At 40.1% G+C, this 19,684-nt stretch overlaps 1 protein-coding gene and 1 long non-coding RNA gene across 2 annotated transcripts in view; one reads left to right on the top strand and one right to left on the bottom strand.

The window, feature by feature from the left end:
• LOC147175239 (uncharacterized) overlaps positions 1–19,051 on the top strand; it is a 21,410-nt gene extending 2,359 nt beyond the window's left edge. The window contains exons 2-3 of the long non-coding RNA XR_015094550.1: positions 2,342–2,402; positions 18,952–19,051. This is a non-coding gene — a long non-coding RNA (uncharacterized LOC147175239). The remainder of the gene's footprint in view (positions 1–2,341; positions 2,403–18,951) is intronic.
• On the bottom strand, positions 6,493–19,297 carry slc17a6a (solute carrier family 17 member 6a). Its single transcript, XM_086073016.1, has 12 exons — positions 18,754–19,297; positions 17,451–17,706; positions 17,201–17,319; positions 14,235–14,349; positions 12,625–12,712; positions 12,329–12,415; positions 11,011–11,153; positions 10,772–10,921; positions 10,286–10,418; positions 10,098–10,208; positions 8,758–8,885; positions 6,493–8,090 (listed from the first exon to the last, which is right to left on the bottom strand). Exons 1-12 carry the CDS (start codon positions 18,840–18,842, stop codon positions 7,761–7,763), a joined length of 1,749 nt encoding a protein of 582 aa, XP_085929142.1. The 5' UTR covers positions 18,843–19,297; the 3' UTR covers positions 6,493–7,760.
• Between the last annotated feature and the right edge of the window lie 387 nt (positions 19,298–19,684).

The following is a 19,684-nucleotide window of genomic DNA, read 5'->3' on the forward strand; positions in this document are numbered from 1 at the left end:
AAAATGGGTGTTTTTTTTTTCTTAATTCATATTCCACAAATGCAATATTAATCCGAATATCGTGTTAAGACTAGTGAGGATGCATGGAAGATATTATTGTAAAGAAAATGTTTGGGTTGACTTCACCTCTTAACGTTTCAAATCTGAAAAGCTGTTTAACTCATAGACTTCAAAAATTCATTTGAACTATTTCTTGTTTAACATTTTTCCCACTTTTGTTAACAAAAGTATAAAAAAACAAAAAATTTGTATTAGAACAGAAATAAAATTTGTGATTAATCGTGAGTTAAGTCATGCTATTATTACGTTTCAAAAAAATTGTAATCGCCCGACACCCATAATTTTTAAATAATGTTTTCTTTAAAAAAAATTACAAATTAAAAAGATTTTTAATTTAAGACAAGGTTATTAAAAAATAGGTGCATCAGGTGATTAAAATTTGTAATCGTAATTAATCGCATGACTTCACTAGTTAACTCACGATTAATCACAAATTTTATATCTGTTCTAATGTACTATAAAAAAAAATCTAGGTTTTCATACTCTTGTTAACAAAAGTGGGGAAAAATGTAAACTAATGGAAATAGTTAAAATTAATTTTTGACGTTTATAGCCGTCAATGGCAGTGAATGAGTTAAACAATTATTGGTATAGGCCTTGGAAGAAAAAACATGAGTCTTTCTCAAATTAAGAGAAGGGAGATCCATCCATTGACATGCAGTACAGTGAAATACAAGCATGACTGCATCTTTCTGTGTCAGATGATTTTGAATACTAATTCACACATGGCTGCTTATAGGCCACAGCGCCTCTGTGGCAAGGGATCAATTAGGCGCAGCCTGTGTGTTCAATCAAAGGCTGCACAATAACTGGTGTGTGCTGCACTGCGGATTGGAGGCCCCGACATCGCGTGCACGCAAACACCAACACAGCCACGGCTCGTTTAACACGCCGTGAAAGCAATTCACGCAGTGACAGACAAGGGTCACAGAGTAACGGCCCGCGTGTACACAACCAATTTATTTCCGAGGCGGGCTGAACATGTGCGGCTGACAAAAGGGGACGCGGCCATGATTAAAGGGGTCTCACCTGCTCCTCTGTTGTAAAAACATGCAAATGATCGCAATTGGATTTTCATCACGTGGATGCAGCACACTAAAACCAATGAGTAATTCTGCAAGGCCAATGGCAATTTCCACATTTCCAAACAGAGTTAACATGTTTAGGATTCGCTTTTTTTTTTCTTCTTTTCTTCACACAGCCTCACACATACAATGCACAGCGAGAATGTAGCCATGGTGATGATTACTGTCAGCTCCCACATGAAAAGATTAGAAACACACCTTGACTGTTCTGAAAATGGTTCTATGTAATTATAATACATCACAATATCTTAGTATGAGGGTTTTTTTTAATATATTTTTTTGTTGACCGTTTTTAAAAGTGAAGGTGCTCTCTCAGCATCAACCACATCCCAAACACCCCCTGGTGACAGATTGTGGCTGTACTGTTATTTCCAAATTTCACGTGAGCATTTTTATTTAAAAAATGTTTTTTTAACACAACTGACAATACATGCTTTTCAGTGAGCACCAACAGAATGTTTACATTTTGTCACACAAAACCGTTTTAAAATTATTTTCTCATTTAATGAGCTTCAATACCATAGCTTGTAATGTCCACTCTTGGTCATCGTGTTAATAGTTTGCAGCAGTTGTTAACTTAATTTCGAGGGAGGAACACATTTGATTATTCTTAATGAAGTGTCCTCAGAGGAAAAAGTCTTACTACCCCCCAAACATCCAAAACATACTGCAGGGAGACAAGTGGAGGGCGTCTGTTGTTGTGCGCCTACATGCATGGTGAGGGATAGCATTCATTAAAGGTCTACTCCAGCCCCCATCTGGTGGTTTGAATAGGAGCGGGTTGGTTGGGGGGGTGGCGAGGGCTTAGAGCCCTCCCTTGGCACGTGCCTAAGCCGCTCCGCCGTTGGCCTCGTCTGGCCCCTGCAGTGACAGATCACAGAGGTGGGAGTGTGGGGGGCCACGCTTCACACCTGTGTCCCACACCGCTGAGGATCATCAACATGCAGAGAAGTCTTTTTGTTCTTACCAGCAAGTCATTGGGGAATGCACATGAGTATTTTTCAGGGACATTTATGAAAAGTGCGCCGTCAGACTCCCCAGTGAGCTGTGATGTGCTTGCAGAAACAGTTTATGCACACACTGTACTACAGTTCATAGACGACTAACCAGTTTGAGTTTTTTTTTTTGTAATTTGATGTCTCACATAACATGTAGCTAATTATTTGACTCTAATGTTATTCTTTGTTCATTTTTAGGGTAAAAAAAATTGTGCAGGTGTCTTCCAAAAGGTCAACTTTGACAGGACTACTGCATGCGGTAAGCAATGCCTCACGCTCAAAAAGAGTTTTTAATAGATGCAGTGACTTTCAACATTTGTATTATGTTAAACATACACAAACAAATCACTTGATATTTGATCAGTGGGATGTTTTCTTTCTTTCACATACTCCAAAATTAAAACTACTCAATATTTCTATGACATTGTTTTCTACACTATGACATTTTGTTTTAGCCATTTTATTTAAGTTGACTTTTTCATATTGCCAGGCAAAATAGTGTAGGGCAAGTTGTCCAAAAAAATATTATTAAGTTTACTATATTTGCCTGTCAGTCAGCGCCATACAAATGCAAAAAAAAAAAAAAAAAACTATTAAACACCCAAATCTTAGTCTTAGTTGTACCCAAGAATATTAATAAAAAATAAAACATAAATTCATTTTTTCACTGTAATGTCCCTTTTAAATTTATTTCAGATATTCCAATCCTCTGCATGATCTGCACATTTTATCCACATTGTGATCAGAAGTGCTTCACCAGCACAAAGGCTATCTTGTAAAAATCTTATCAGCCTCTCATCCCTTTGTCTCCGTGTGTGTGTGTGCGTAATGCCAATATGAGAGAGGAAGCGAGAGAGCTATGAAACTGTCACCCTAATGTGATATGGGGGGAGGGGAACTGGATCAACTTGTGATAGATGAGCTTTCATACAAACTACAGGATCTGAGCTATTTCCATGGAATAAGAAAGAAGTAAAACATTTTGTGCTGCAGTATCTGGGGGGGGGGGAAAAAGTAATAAGCAGGTCTGAAAATGTAACCCTCATATAAACAAATCGTCATCAAAAGCTCCCTGCTGCATTATGGGTATCCATTTTGGTATCTATAAATGTTTCAGTAGGATGAGAGAGTAAGCGCAGATGAAAGCTTAGAATGAGCCTCCTGCTTCTCTTCTACTCACACTCAAGAATCTCATTTCTTGTAAGGGAGAAGTTTGGATTTAAGAATGACTACAACGTATTCTTTAGCACACGCATACGTATGACGTTAATATATGTAAGAGGGGTTGATAGGGGCTCCAAGCATGCAGCCATTACTGCTTTATTAATGGGAGGAGGTGAACAATTCAATTGCCCGAGGTGGTGTAACGCCGCACGTGATAGGCTCATAAAACACCAATTACTCCAATGCTACATTTGGAATTTGGGCTTCTAATTACAGCCAGTGACTTGATGGAGGATTATTGGAAAATGAATGACTACACAGGCGGCAGTGTGGAGAGGTGGCGAGGTACAATTTGGCAAAGGGGAGCGCGGCCAGCAGGATAATTGCATGCAGGCGGGCTCCCTGGAGAGGGGTGCAAGCCCGTCATCAAACACTCATTCGGCTGGGGCCTCATCCCATTACAGTCCCCCAGGAGCCAAACTGCACCTGCCCCACACACCGACAACAGTCCATCCACTCCCTTCTGCTTTGCCCTCTCTCACTATTTCAAAAACATTGACATGAACATGATTGTGCACAAAGTCAGCAATGTCGCCAAGCTGCTCCCTGCTATGAGTGAAAACCCCGACTCGAGATTTTGTCCAATTACAGCGCACCGTATACCTAACGAGCTTGTCACCGGCGCGTCAGCCATGACCATTGTGACTGGTGTGGCAGGAGGAAAAACACGTTCCGCATGACTTGCGACACAATTGGTTTTTCTGTCAAATTAACACGTGCACTGAGGAGGCGGGCATTGGCGAGCGTTGATGTGTCTTTTTTTACCCTCCTTTTTCTCATCCTCGGCCGATGAGGCGATCATCCAAGGAGGCGCGAAGATTTATTGTAATTGTTTGCCACTTGCATAGAGCTTGTGATCAGTAAACACTAACATGACTTGAGCTATATCCATCGTAGGCACAGAGCCACGCTCGGCTCTCATCCTGCTATCATGATGCTGATGCTGTCAAGCTCAGTTGGGGGGAAAAATAACACGTTGCCTAGTATAAGATCTAATGATTTGCTGTAGAAATAAACGGAATCATATTGAGAAGGGTTTCTATTAGGGCTGGTGGTAAAATAAAATAAAAAAAAGGCGACCAAGTCGGTTAAGTCCACTTTAAAAATTGGTAGATTGAAAATGTCTGTAAAATGTTTGCACCGCTGTCTTTGTTGCTACATGGAAATTTCTTGCCGATGCATGCAATGGACTCAAAGTTATTGAGCTCCATTTGTTACTAATTGTCTATTGTTGAAGCATTACCTGTAAGTGACTTTTAAGACACTATTACATGTGTAACATGTGTATATATAATGATGTGTGAACTAAATGGTAGTGATTGTTTACCTTTGCGCTAATGCTAATCACGATTGTTAACCGTTGTGCATTGGCTAATTTTGTTGGTGTTTAATCATGCTCATGCACATAAGATAATAATGAATTAGTTAGTTATATCCACGCAATTCAATTCATGTAGCTATAATGATGTATATGTGAACTAAATGGTGGTTAGTGTTTGTTTACCTTAAATGGTAATCGCTAGCACACTAATGCTAATCGTGATTGCTAACCCTTTAGCATTGGCTAATGTGGTTAGTGTTTAATGTATATGTGCATAAGATAAAAAAAGAGTAGTTATATCCACTCAATTCAACCTTAGGGGATTAACAATAAACAATCAAAATAGAGTTTATGACAAAAAATATGGGGCATGGCGATTATTCGAAAATCGATTTTTTAAAAGATTCAATAGTGACAGCCTTAGTTCCTATTATTTGGATCACACCCTAATCATTTCTTCTCTGTATCAGTGTTGTAATTTAAGGGAGTAAAAATATCTTGTTACTGTACTTAAAAAGATACTTGACTCATTTAGCCATTTTCAACAATAAAAAGGTCTGATTATTATCTACTAAGAGCACATGTTTTTCTTTGCTCTTGTATTGGATCTCATTAGATGCCCATAATACTGTATTACAATTGGGCACAGTGATATTCCATTCATGAGACCATCAAATCCTTGTTGCTGCAGGGGAGGGAGGAGGCTCAAACACACAGTGATGCATGTGAATGGATAGGCGCCATCTTTGCTCTGAATTATTCACCATCTCGCAAGCGAGCTGCACCAAGTGTCGGGCTGGGCAAGGCACTAACATGGCTGCTCATAAACAGACTGAACACAAAGGACTTGCATCCATTTTCTATACCGCTTATCCTTATTAGACCGGTCGAAACAACTATTCACTCGCATTCTACTGTACAAATAAACACACAAACACAATATTGTGTATAAATACCTTCAAATCGATTCTTTCATAGCTGGCTAATGATAAAGATTAAAGAATCGCGCTAAGGCACTGCTTGTTTACAATTTAGTTGATAGTATGCAAATATTATTGCAGTGCAATTGCGGTCTTAAGTATAAATGCGTTTTGATTGCTTGCCCTCCAAAATTGGCAACTAAAAGCTGCAACGTGACCTTCCCTTGTTTCCAACTCAATTGAAACTTTATTGTTACACTTGATTTTATGTAATCCATGATTCCACTTTGGAGGTATTGATTTGTCTGTCTCGTGACTAGATTTAATTTTGGAGCCAGGTCAATATGTGCTGCGTGTAGCACGGCTAACCTCAGAGGTGTGGAGAAGGACAAGCTGAAGTGTTTAAGGTGTGCCACACTTTGCTATATGACGTCTACACACAGTGCACAAATATAATAGAATGCCCTCTATTGTTATTGATTCACGTAACTGTAGTGCAGTCAATGTGGTTAGCAATTCTTAGATAGATAGAACAAGAAAAATATAAACAATTTTTTTCCCCTATGATTTAATTTAGTCCATACATAGGCTCCCTCACAGATTTCACGCCATGTGCATCGTCATTAAATAGAAGGACTAATGATTCTCGCTCGGATGTAAACGCCAGTCATTCCATTAACATTGCTGTTCCTCCCGTCTACCAATTACCAAGCTACCGAGTCCAATACTTTGCTTCGGACCCTAGAGACTTCTGCCATTGATTTACTAATGAGAAACAAGAAGAAAATGGGAGCACAACATTCTGATTGGTGGTTGCTAAACACCTAAAGAATCATTGCTGAACCTCCACACGGGATGAAAAGATGACAAAAGCATGCTTTTTTTTCGTTTTTGTTTTTTTATATATAAAATGAGCATTTTGATAGCACTTTTCAACATCAACATACCTCTTTGTTAATCACAATATTTGTATCCATAAAATCACATTTATCTGTATACATTGACTTCAGGCATAATGCCGCGATAACATCTTTTGGTCATCTTAAACATTCTTAAATATTCATATATTTTAAACATCCTTGCAGATTTCATACAGCAAAATGTTGGAACAAAATAGCAAAGAAATTCAAATGGAAGAGCCTTTTATGAATGAATGTGGTCCACTCATGTGCCCATAAAGTGGCTTGAGCGAGAACAAGCAAGAAACACCAAAAGAGTCATCCACGTACTGTACTGCATTCCTCACTTGTCAAAAGTCAGCACCATGAGCACTAAAGCTGGATTCTCGGGACACGAGTAAAATTGTTCAAAACGCACATCTTTATCGTTGATCATCACATGACTCCAAAAACAAGAACAGTTTGATACAGCAAGCCAGTGTTACGTTACAAAAACAGAAGGTGGCGGGTAGCAGCCGTTACACAGGATTTATTGCAGTGCACACCAAACTCGAATAAACAACCGCCTTCTGATTTGTCTCACCTCACCATCTCATTGCGTGAAGTTTATTTTCTCTTCTGTTATGGCGGGCGGATGAATGAGGACAACGCTGCGTCTCAACATTGATCGGCGGAAAGTCATGCAACAAACACACACTACAATCCTAAGGTTCACTCGCCCTATTTTTGTCTTCGAGAGTATTACAGGTCTCGCTCGAGCCGAGGAGGAGACCTTATTTGCAAGCAGACATCTCCCTGAAAAGGTGCTGTCCATGAAAAATATGGCCTTTTTATATCAATGTTAAACACAGATCAACGACCCAAATCCACAATAGTCTCACAGAAACAGTATACAAGTATATACAGTACATAAAACACACTATAATCTGCTTTTTTTTTTTTTTTTGTTCTAGAATTCTTGTGGTACTTTCAGTGCAATAGGAGAGAGAGACCCTTGTGTGATGGTCTACTGCTGTGTCATCTGGCTCATGTTGTTCAAGTAAACTGATGATGAGGTTTAGGTGGCTAAGACTTTGCAACCTTTATACGCTGACTGTAGATGTCATGGGAAGTGTGTGAGAATCTAACGCGGACTCCCCTTTACACCGGCCGTTAAGAACTAAAACAGCCGTACAACTAGGAATGCACAGAATGGATTCATCTATCTAGAATGTTGGATTGTGCAATCTTTGATGGCATATTGGACATATCTCTTAAGAGTAGCCTCGCTCTGAGTACACCTTCCCGGCCGGTTCCTGGACATACTCCTCCGTCTTTTCCCAGTCCTGCACCCATCCTCCATTGAGCTGTGCGGTGGCGCCGTAGCTTTTAGCGGGGCCGCCCATGGCGCCGTAACCCTGCGTGATGTCACCTGTCTCTTCGGCCAGCTCGTCCTCGTCAATAAAGCCGCACTTCTCATCGCTTGTCTCCTCCGGGTCGGCCCACGGCTGTTTTTCCCCTGATGCAAAGATCCCGTAGAACACCACGCCCCCATAATGCACCAGCGAGGCAATCAGGAAGACATACTGCCACTCTTCCCGAGTCTGGGAAAAGAAATAGTGGTTAGACATTGTCACAATTTAAATACCCACAGAACTGATTTAATAGTTGCCAAATGCCACAATGCAACAATTAAGTAGAATTTTATTTGTTTTAAATATGCGAAAAAAATAGATTGACACATTTTTAGTCTTAATTGGAAGCGCTTTTTATTTTGCCCTCTGCTAAGTGCAAAAAAAGTTATATTTCTTTCTTGGTTGAGAATTGAGTCTTTTTTTTGGTCTGACTTCCACTGAGCTCTGCAGATGCAGTTCTTAAAATTTGTGATGGAGTTGACAAGAGAAATCGCCTTTCCATCTTTGTAATCCATAAACCTGTCCGGGGTTGCTTTGCAAAACTTTAAGATAGTGACACGCTGAGGGGAATGCCTTGCTTGTTAGGTACACTCTGAAAACAGTTAGGTCAAAAGTAACCCAATTATGGATAAAAAAAAATGGACTGATACACTTTATGGGTCAATTTGACCCAACTTTCTGGGTTGTCTACTAAAAGACCAATTTCTTGACTCAAAGTTGGGTCAAATAGACCCAAGTAGAGGATCGGTCCATTTTTTACCCATAGTTGGGTTATTTTTTACCAAACCCTTTTTAGAGTGTAGAATCCATTGCATTCGCATTCCGATCGCTACGTGGTAGAACCAAAATAGCTCACCTTATTCTTTGTCATGGCTCCCACGATTAGAGGGCAGACCATCCCTGACAGGGTGCCCACGCCATTGGAGATGCCCATGAGGATGCTGGCGTAGCGTGGAGCAATGTCTAAATGGTTGACGTTGAAACCTACAAACAGAAGTTTGCCTTGAAATTTTGAACGTTTAAGTACAAATAAAAATGTTTTTTTACTGTACATAAGCAGATTTTTCAGGTATCTGTACCTTACTTGAGTATTAATTCCATTATTATTGACGGAAGGTCGGTCAATCCGTCAATGGCGGACGCCCATTTTATTACCAATTGCCGAATGACGGGAAACTTCAAAAAATTGACAAACTAAGCATTGGTGGAAGTTTTTTTTTGGCCATCAATGTAATCGTCAATCCATCAATAAATTCTGTAATCAGTCAACGGATGTCTCATTTTGCTGACAGAATGCTGAATGACGAAGCATTGAGGGATGCTCATTTTGCCGAACAATCGACGAATGACGGATTGATGATTACAGTCCGGTTCGGCTTGAAATATTGACGATGGGAGGAGGGTGTCCCGAATGTTGACGATTGCCGAATGAGAGTCACTCAACAATTAATTGACGCACCCACCTTTGTGTTACTGATTTTGACTGTGTTTAAAGTTCTAGATTGATTGAGATCTTTGGGAATCATATGACAGGGAGAGAAAAAAACAGACAGCAACAACATGCCGGAACATGTACCAGGGAGGATTTACGTCGATCACGTGACACATTAGGAGAAAAAAGATATTCGCCATGACCTTATTTAAGAGGATTGTTTGATATTGTCAGCTACAAAAATGATTATGTTGTCTTTTGCTACCTACTTTGGCATTTCAAAAATCTCTGTCTAATCAAACATGCATATGAACGGCTATGGTGTATTTTTTTTATTATTATCATTAGCTAATCTAGCATTTTCTATTTAGTTCCTTCACAATGTTAGCAAAGCTATGGGAACTTGTTGTTTTGATCGTTTAAAAGCCTGAGCTGACGCTAGTTAGCACTTGTTTGAGAGAAGTAAATGTTTGCTTTATTGTGCCAAGTTATCAAAATGGGTGCTGTATAACAATTGACAATAACAAATATTTTTGCTTTTGTACTTAAGTAAATTTTAGAGCACATTAATAAGGAATGTGGCTTTGGTCAGAGGCTCGTAGGGAGGAGTCAAGTAAGACTACATTTAAATCTTGCTAGCGGTAAGGAAACTACAAATTTAGCTTTTACCACAGTGTATGTATATATATATATATATATATGAATTTAACTATATTTCACCATCTGTGCATATAACACAAACCTGGACTTATTTCAAATCTCACCTGATATCGCAAAGCCACTAAATCCCACCGCCAGCACCAAGAAGGAGATTGCTATCCCCTTACTGTGCGAATAACCCACCACGAGGAGAAAGGTGGCCTCCATTCCGAATCCTAAAATCAGCCAGATACACGGGTGAACCGATTCATACTGTCATCACTTCACTTTGTGCACACATACACCGGCTCACCTCCACAGTTCATGATCTTGCGGACCGTCGTGGTGGACATGATGTTGTGGATGCGCAGGTAGTCGGCTAACTGGCCTCCTAAGGGCACGATGATGGTCATGACCAGGTGGGGGAGTGCTGACACTATTCCGACCTGGGAAGCACACATGAAAAAGAAAGATGGTCCTTTCAGTGTGTGTGTGTGTGTGTGTTTATGTGTGTGAGAGTGTGTGTGCTGGGGTCTAATGTCTGGGCTGTATATCACCCTCAGCAATCACACTCTCCTCCTCAGCCTGAATCACAGCTGCCAGACGAGCTTGATTCATGCTCGTCTCGCACGAGGAAGACGAGATTATTCTGTTTGAAGACGAGACCGTCACTGATTAGGACACCACCAATTTAACAAGCACTTCAACTCTCCAAATTTGTTTCTGTTTCCGTACAGATGAGTGTCTCTTAAAGTGAAAAATGTGATCATTAGTTGTAGTTCTGTGTTTATAGCCTTACCTTGCTTATTTCAAAGCCAAACACCTCTTCAAAGTATGCAGGCTGGCTGATGAGTAGCAGATAAAAGGTCCAGCTTCTGCAGAAGTTTGCCACAATAATTGCATAGACGGGCATGGAGGTGAAGAACTTTCTCCAGGGAGTCTTGAATTTCTAAAGAAAAATTGGGGGGGGGGGGGTTGTTGTCTGGGTGTTATGCATGTGGAGTTACACAAATTGTTGGACTGAGATGGAGAAATGACCTCCATGGCACCCATCAGCTGGGCACTTTCACCGATGCTCTCCTCGATGTAACGGCGCTCCTCCTCTGTGATGGTCGGGTGCTCGGCCGGGCTCTCATAGGACACCAAGATCCAGAACATGTACCATACTAAACCAAAGGAACCTGTGAGGATTGAAAGGTCCAATGGTGAGGTACAACGAACATAAGTCAATGTCACTGAGACTTCCTCGATGAGTACAAGTTCTATAGAAAATGGATAGGCTTTTGTTTAATGATCACTGATGCCTCAGTAAAGAGCTGCAAGAGTACTGACAGTGTGAGTTGCCATTGCTACCGTAACTAAGGTGTATGTTACAAGGCTCAAATACGCTGTTTAGCGTTGCATTGTTTGTGAGTCAAACATTTGCATTTTACGCCTCAATAAAAAACACTGAATAGCAAATAATGTGAATCTCAGATTTTTAAAGTTTTTTTTTTTCGATAACTGAACCGCAACATTCTTAGGTCACCGACACATAGGAAGTAGGCGGTCAAGGCAGCAAGCTAGCAACTAGCTTTGGCTGGCTACTAGTGTGGCTAAACATGTCGCAGAGTCGCTTCCAAGTCAGTAATCATCGCTCCGCTGTAGTAATTAACAGAAGACTATGGCTGTGCCGAATTTGTCGGCCGTATGACGTCACTCCCGACGCGACTCGACAGCACACACGGACTTATATATGAATGGATTGTCAATACAGTACTGCGTAAATCAGGCTTAAATCCGTGCGTGCTGTCAAGTCACATCAGAAGTGACGACATGCAGCCGACAAATTCGGCCTTCGGAGGACCCAGCCTTGTGAATTTGGACACAGGCAGAAAAGCCATGCTAATTGCTAAGCTAACCTAAGATTGACATGTAAACGAGAAACGGCATAATTATGTAAGTTTGGCCCCACTCTAAACAGACTAAAATTTACACTTGGAAAATAGTAAAATATTCAGAGTAAATATGACTCAAAGTGTTTTTAGTGTATACGAAATAATTTGCCTATCCCATGAAAAAAACTATTTAAACATTTTTCACTCCGAAATTTTTAAGTACATTTTTTAAGGAGAGATTTTGACTAAATTTTATTAGTTTTCTAAAAAACAAACACCAATAAAAAGCTACAATGCCACCTCTACTGTTTGCTTTTATCCAAAAGGAGTTACGAAGATTCTAGCTGACACGAGCGATATACTAACACACAGGTTAAAGTTTCTCCTCAAATGAAGTCATCGATTCACAAAACTTCTCATCAAACAACAACAAAAGTTATTTTCGGCCTTGCGTTAAATTAGATGACAGATTCACTAACCGTACACATAGAAGACGGATGACCATCCTGTATACTGCACCAGAATTCCAGCCAGAGGCATGGCTATGACCGCACCAGCATAGGATCCTGCACAGGACAAATACTATCAGACAGCAGAATATCATCCCTGGCTGCTTTTTCATAAGAAGAATACCCGCGTCGACATTGTTAAATCTCCAGCCGACGTTTACGCACATTAGAGACGATCAGTATTTTGCAATCATGAACCAAAGTTTATGATTGCAGTCATTGGTGGAAGGCATTTCCAGACATGCTAATTGTGCTTTGTCAAGTACCACAGAAAGAGATGGTTGCCAGACGACTCCTTTCCAGAGGAGGAGCCCATTTACTCCAGATTCCGTGACACGCTGGATAAGTCACTCCCTGCAAACGGAAACATCACTGTGCTCAATTTTCAGTGACATCGTCAGTAAAGTATTTCTTTAAAGTCCCTCCAAATGAAAATAATTGTCTTCTAAATCGGACACAACACAGAGAAGAGTGTTGCTGACAACCCAAACAAACTCGAATGAATCGCCAAAAGTGAGTTTTCGTAATCGTGACAAATTAATACATTCTCTCCGCTCTTGAACACTGTGGGTGTGTCACCCGAAAGCGCTTAAACCATTCTCCACTCAACTGTCAATCAAATAACACTTCTATGACCTAGAAAGTGGACGCTAATTCGTGTAGCATTTTACTTGTGGTGTAAAATCGACTTAAAGTGGAAGTCAACCTTAAACATTTCTTGACAGTAATATGTTATATGTGACCTCACTAGTGTAAACATGACATTCTGATCAAATTTTACATTTGTGGAATATGAGTTATGCAGCAAAATCCAGACGTTTTTATCCATCTCAGGGGGCGGCCATTTTGCTACTTGCTGTCGAGTGAAGATGACATCACAGTGGCTCGGGGCTCAAGCAACGACCAATCACAGCTCACATCCATGTTTCCTGAACCTGCGCTGTGATTGGCTGTTACCGGAGACCTGAGCAACTTTGATGTCATCTTAAGTCGACAAGTGTCAAAATGGCCGCCCCCCTGAGATGGATAAAAACAGATAGATTTTGCTGCATAACTCATATACCACAATGTAATATTAACCAGAATAACATATTGAGACTAGAGGGGCTGCATAGAACATATTATTGTAAAAAATATATATATATTGGGGTTGACTTTTCCTTTAAAGCCCACTATTGTTGTTGAAGTCCAAGTCGAGTGCCAAATAGAGTCCAAGTCATATGACTCGAATTCACACCTCTGCAAATTGGAACTGATAACATGGCTGTAGGCTTGTAGCTGACCTCTCTAATGGAGACTAATAGGTGAAGTGTGAGTCCGTACAAATTCAAGCAGACTGCCACTTGATGGAGAGAGAGAGAGAGAGAGAGAAAAAAATCATCATTAAATCTTTATTAGCCACTAAGTGGCATACAATCAACTATTGATGGACACAAATTGCTGGGACTTGCAAAGGGAGACAAGCCCAAATGCTAATGTTTAATTTGCAGTAATAAGTGGATGCTGAGCTGTGCGCGGCCGTCTCTCGCCCTCTCTCATGGTCACGAAGCGCCATTGAAACGCGGCCGAACAAAACAACATAACCTTCAGTCCGATAATAGCAAATGAATCTTTCTATTGAGCCGCGTGCATTAAGTGTTTTCGCCCAGAGCTCTTTTGTTGTGTGTGAACATTTGGAAGAGTTCACCACATAAGTCCTCATCGTCGACCACTCTGGCAACCATGTGCTCTACGATGAAAGGATTGATCCATAATGGAAACGAAAAGGTGATTAAATAGGTGAATGTCAACACACAGGGAGGGAGGGAGCCTGACGCTAGCGCTCGATAATGAGACGTTGTTTTGTTTTTAATTGAAGGACAATATGAAACAGTACCTCAACCAGGCCTTGTAATATCCTCACAAAGATGACACATCCGTAGTGCGCACGGGCTGCAGAAGGGATGAACATGTTCAGGGTGGATGTCAGCACGATTGCAGCCCCGAAAACTCTGCACAGACAAGGCAGTTGGACGTTAACGAACATCACTGAACACAACAGCAGAGTACGGTGGAAGGTCCCGTTTCAAAATGTCATAATTAGACAGTGGCTTAAACATTAACAGATGGAGATGATTTATTTTTTTAGTAAGAGAAATATCACTGTGGAAAAAAAGGAAAATAATTAAGTCCATTGTAAAGAATTTAACCGTTTTTGCCCCATTTTTGGCTTGACTTTAATACTGTAGACATTGTGCTACTCCTGGTTTAGCACACACATCAAATGTTGCAGTTTACATGTGTTGTCGTTCACTTTTTTTTTATGCTTTGTTTGACAGTAAACATCAATTGGGAGCGGTGATGATTTCATTTTTAAGAATGAAAGAAATTAACTTGTTTACTATCATATGAGCTGTTGTTTGTTGTATAGTGAGTTGAGCTCACTGAAGTGTTTTATTTATTTGTTGATTATTGCAATGTGCGGTTTTGAGGTTACAATGACGAGCAATTAACTAGTTTGTCCAGCATCATAACAATACATGAGATTTCCAAATGCAACCATGATTAGGGAACGCACGAGTGCGAGCTGTGCTGTTCTTGGTCTCGATTTTTCTCAAATCTACCCCCAAAAATGTGACTTATACTCCAGAGCAGCTTATATATGTTGTTTTCTTCTTTATGATGCATTTTTTTGACTGGTGCGACTTACAGTCTGAAAAATATGGTAATTATGACTTTAATACCGCATTAATGTAGTATGTTAGTGACTCTGGCACTTACGTATAAATTTTGTTAACCTAGAACTGGAGTTAACTTCTTTGTGTCATGTTTAATTCTATGAATTCATGTTAATTTTATTTATGAAACATTACAAATCCTTCAAGTAAGTCATTCTGATTTGTATTTTTATTTTTTAGTTTGCATGGAAACCTGAGAAACGGAGATAAAAAAAATTTGACCCTACAGCAAATAAATTATTTTTCCTTTTTTTTTTTTTTAAACAAAGAACATCTTGGGATACATTGTGTTTCACTGTACAATGTGATTATTTATATTCCACATGCATACTGAAGTAAAAAAACACAAACACACAGATGCCACTGTTAACGCATATAAATCAATCTTAATTGGATGCTACACACACACAGGAAAGGGAAAGGGAGAAAAAGAGCTGTTTGCAGCAGAAGGCGTCTGTGGGCACATCTTACTTGGCAACATGATGCTACTCAAACATTTGCTCCTCTGCTTCTTGCAGAAATATTGCTCTCTTCTTCAGCTTCAAACTAGTCCATACTAGCTGTTCTTGAAAAAATACATGTGCATAAGCAGTACTCTGAGATTTGTGCATACATGTATAGCACAACTGTCCCAGTGGTTGTTTGCACAATATTTATGATTGCATAGACTATCCTATAGTTTGCCCTTTTGTTCTATCCAATGGTCCCTGTTGAATGAATTGTAGAAATAATGATGGAAATTATCCCACAGTTATTAGTTGCAGCCACATTTCACACAGGGCTTTGGCTGGTGCCGTCGCCATGCCTACATGTGAACATAAAGGATTAGGCACGGTGTCTCCCACGGGAGCTCATTAACATGGAGGGAGGCTGGAGGCACGCCTGGCGGGCATCGGACAAATCCTCACTTTTGCTTCCTTCAAGACACAAGCTCACGTGACCATGGCTGACATTTTTATTGTTTCATTTGCAGGGATGAAATGTATGCTTTTGTTTTTGGGGGGAAAATGCTATACAGTATTGGGATATTCTGTATATGTCTTTCTTTAAAATGATTTGTCATTGTTTTGGGGAAATTTTAGCTATCAAATGTACTAGTGGTATCGCTACTTGGTATCTGTATCAGTGACTAGGGAAGTAACGATAACGGCAATATCGCAATATATAAAATTGCCACAATATCATTGTTGTCCTGTCACGATATTAAGAAGCAGCATATGAATAACAAAAAAAAAGTGAGGCTGTATTCCATTTGTGCAGTTCTAGCACCCTCTGGTGGTTAGTTCATGAGCGCAGTTTAATTTTAATTGTGAATGTTTTGGCCACTGCAGCTGTTATCACTCTCTTAAATCAGCCATACAAGCAAATATTTTGCTACATCTCCGTCAAAAAAAACACGGCTTTTCATGATAATCATCGTATTGTGACATTTGGATTAAGTTGGTTAGTCGTAGTGGTATCAGTCTGAAAAAAAAAAATTGGTATCGAACATCCCTACTTTGAAGCGGTTTGTATGATAATGCTATACTTGACCAGCCTACTTGTTGATGTAAAACATTTTGGTTATATGTTTGTTTAAATGTGATATGTTAAAAAAAAAAAACGAATTTGATGATTAGTGTCTTCATACTGACAAATAGCATTCATGATTATTAATGACTTATAATTAAGGTAATTTCAGCTATTTTGTTGTTTCAGAACTATGTATCAAACTTGTAGCCCTGTACACAAGAATTTCAAAAAGGTTGCTGATGTCAGGTCTACCTCTGAATAATGTAATGTTCATTGGAAAGGAAAAAAAAGAGGGTTTTCTTATACGTTTCTAAGTGACACCAAACAGTATTTTACACAATTATAGCCTATACATATGTGCATACAAGGACACATATAGGCTTATACGCGTTAGTGTAAATGTATTATAATTGTATTAACTGTATATTGAGCTTGTGTTTCATATTATTTATATTGTTGTATATTTTATAGGCTGTAAATGTATATCTATATTATTACAATATGAGAAACACTACAAAATAATCAAATACTCTATACTATTTTTATTTTTATTTTTTAGAAGCAATGTTTCTAACAATTGATGTCATAAAATAGTCAAAGCAAATTGGCTGACCTGTTGGCAGCCAGTCTGGAAGAAATGTATCCCCCTGGAATTTGGGTGACGATGTAACCCCAGAAGAAGGAACCATGGATCATCCCCACCGTCTCGGGGTCCCAGTTAAATTTGGCTTTCTGTCACAAACAAAAGAATATGAACATATCCTGATGTGCTGTAGATACGAAGAATGGATTCCCCAAAGAATGTGCACGAACTCAGGGGGGAGGGAGCCGAAGTGGTCGATTCCACACACGCACGCACGCACCTCCTTAATGATGATCTTGCCGTTCTGGTGGATGGTGCTGTTGTTGACCATGCTGACGATGGCCACGCCCAGGTTGCAGCGGATGCCGAAGGAGATGCAGAAGCCCAGGCCGCTCAGCATGGCGATGATGTACCTGCGCGGGAGTCCGAAACACGTGCAGTCGCACAGGGGGCCCCTGCGGCCCTGCTCGGCCCGGGGCCGCCCATCCTCGGTCAGCTCGATGGCCTCGCCCGTCTGCTGTCGCTTCTCCAACCGCCTGCGTGGATGGATGCACCGGGTGGTAAAAAAAAGAAATAAATAAGAAGAAGAAGAAAAGGAAAAATAGGCATTTCTCATATATTGATTTATTCACATTTATATTGCAGGCAAATGGGATACACTGTACACTAACGAAAATTCACATATTGTGCATTCATTTAAAAAAATATTTGCAACGTGCTGCCCAAAAAAAAGCACACTTTTTTTCCATTTACTGAAAATTCTATTCATTTCCCCCAAAGAAAGGCAATGACCTTCAAACCGCATTGCAGCAACAATAGCCTCACTGCGGTATTTCCCAGCCAGTAAATATATGTCTTTTAAATATACTTCTACGAAACATGAAGTATAAGTGCGCCTCTGTTACTCCGAAAATGAAAATATTGTTTTAAAATAGCAAAGATGTCAAATTGTGCAGGCCCAAGAGAAAATGGGCCTTCACAGATTTTTTTTCACACCTTTGAGTCACGTTTTTTTTTTCCAGCTCTGAAGCAAATGACTGTAAAAATCCGGTTTCTCCCTCTTTTAAATATGTGTGTCATACAGGTTTTGAGAGAAAAGAGGGGAGGAAAGAACGCTTATTTGATTTTATGTTCCCGAACAAAATTCTTCTCCAAATAATTTGGAAAATTTGCTTTGCAGCACTGCTATGTCCCGACACTAAAAAAAACAATAATTGATTTGACTGGCATTAATTGTGCATTAATAAAGACATTAATCGATATCATGGCAGACGTTGTGTCACGACTGCGTGTGTTTCCTTCATTAATTAAAACAAAAAAAGAAAAAAGAAAGACGCACAGCTGGTGGTGCTGGGGAAGGAAGTGGGGGGGGGGGGTGTCACCCTCCTGGGAAATATATGATCCTTAAATATTCGCGTGCTCTCTACATCTTGACATTCATCCCATAAATGATCATTCCCATGCAATTTCTTTTTTTTTTTTCGGAATAAACATTGACATTGACCGATTTTTATTATTCCTATAACAAGAAATGCATTTTCGTTCGCTTTTAAACATGCCTAAATAATAGAAATCCACCTTACCTGTTCAGACTTCCGAGGGCCTTTCCCGCAAATTGTTTTAGTCCCTCTTTACTCATTGGAACAGCTCCCTCTTTTTTCTCAGGCTCCATTTCGCCCCCCAAAAATAACGATCTGCACGATTATTCTAAAATAAGAAACGCAAGTACATATTGCTAGTATAATCCGAATAATTCCACTTTTCTTGTGTTTCCCCAAAAGAAACGTTTCGATATCCTGGAGATCCAACAGATTAAGGAGAGGACGAAGACGCTCGACGTGCAAAGACTTGCTTCCACAGTCACAAAGCGGCGCTCCAGTAAGTCCGTTTTTGCCTTGCGCAGTCTCTTAATCCTCGCAGAGCCATTTTTTTAAGATCCAACCGCGGATGTAGAAAGACGTGCGTGACAAGTTGTCAAGGGGGCGGGGATGAACTTCGTGGGGGATATTGGAGAGGGATATAGGGGTTATGCTGCCGGTGGAGGAGGTCCGGGTCCGGAGTGGGACGGGAGAAGCTTTCAGCACCACGGACAGAGAAGGAGCGGGCCACCTGTGTGCAGCCGGAGCCCCGCCCACTCGTGACCAATTCTTCACGTCGAGTATGCTACTTTTTTTTTTTTTTTTTTTTTTTTTTTTCAGCCCTCCTCCCTGCCGACGGTGGTCTAACGATGAGTAACCATGAATCACAGAGCAATCAACTCTGACGCTTTGCTCATGTTGAAAAAAACAGAGAAAGCAGAAATCCACATCAAAAGCCACTGTGAAGATGACGCAATGATGGTTCACAAATTGTGCCTAATATCATGAAATCAAATGCAATTTTACTTACATTATTGTTTTTTTAATTGGAGCCAAGTGCTGGTGGATAAGGACGTGACTTGTGAAAATCCGCAAATAATTGTTGCCATGAATAAACACACGAATGAACTGTAAAGCCCCCTCCCCCCCAAACAAA

Source organism: Leptonotus elevatus, chromosome 4 (genome assembly GCF_054856555.1).
Source record: "Leptonotus elevatus isolate MCC_2025b chromosome 4, RoL_Lele_1.0, whole genome shotgun sequence".
Taxonomy (NCBI): domain Eukaryota; kingdom Metazoa; phylum Chordata; class Actinopteri; order Syngnathiformes; family Syngnathidae; genus Leptonotus; species Leptonotus elevatus.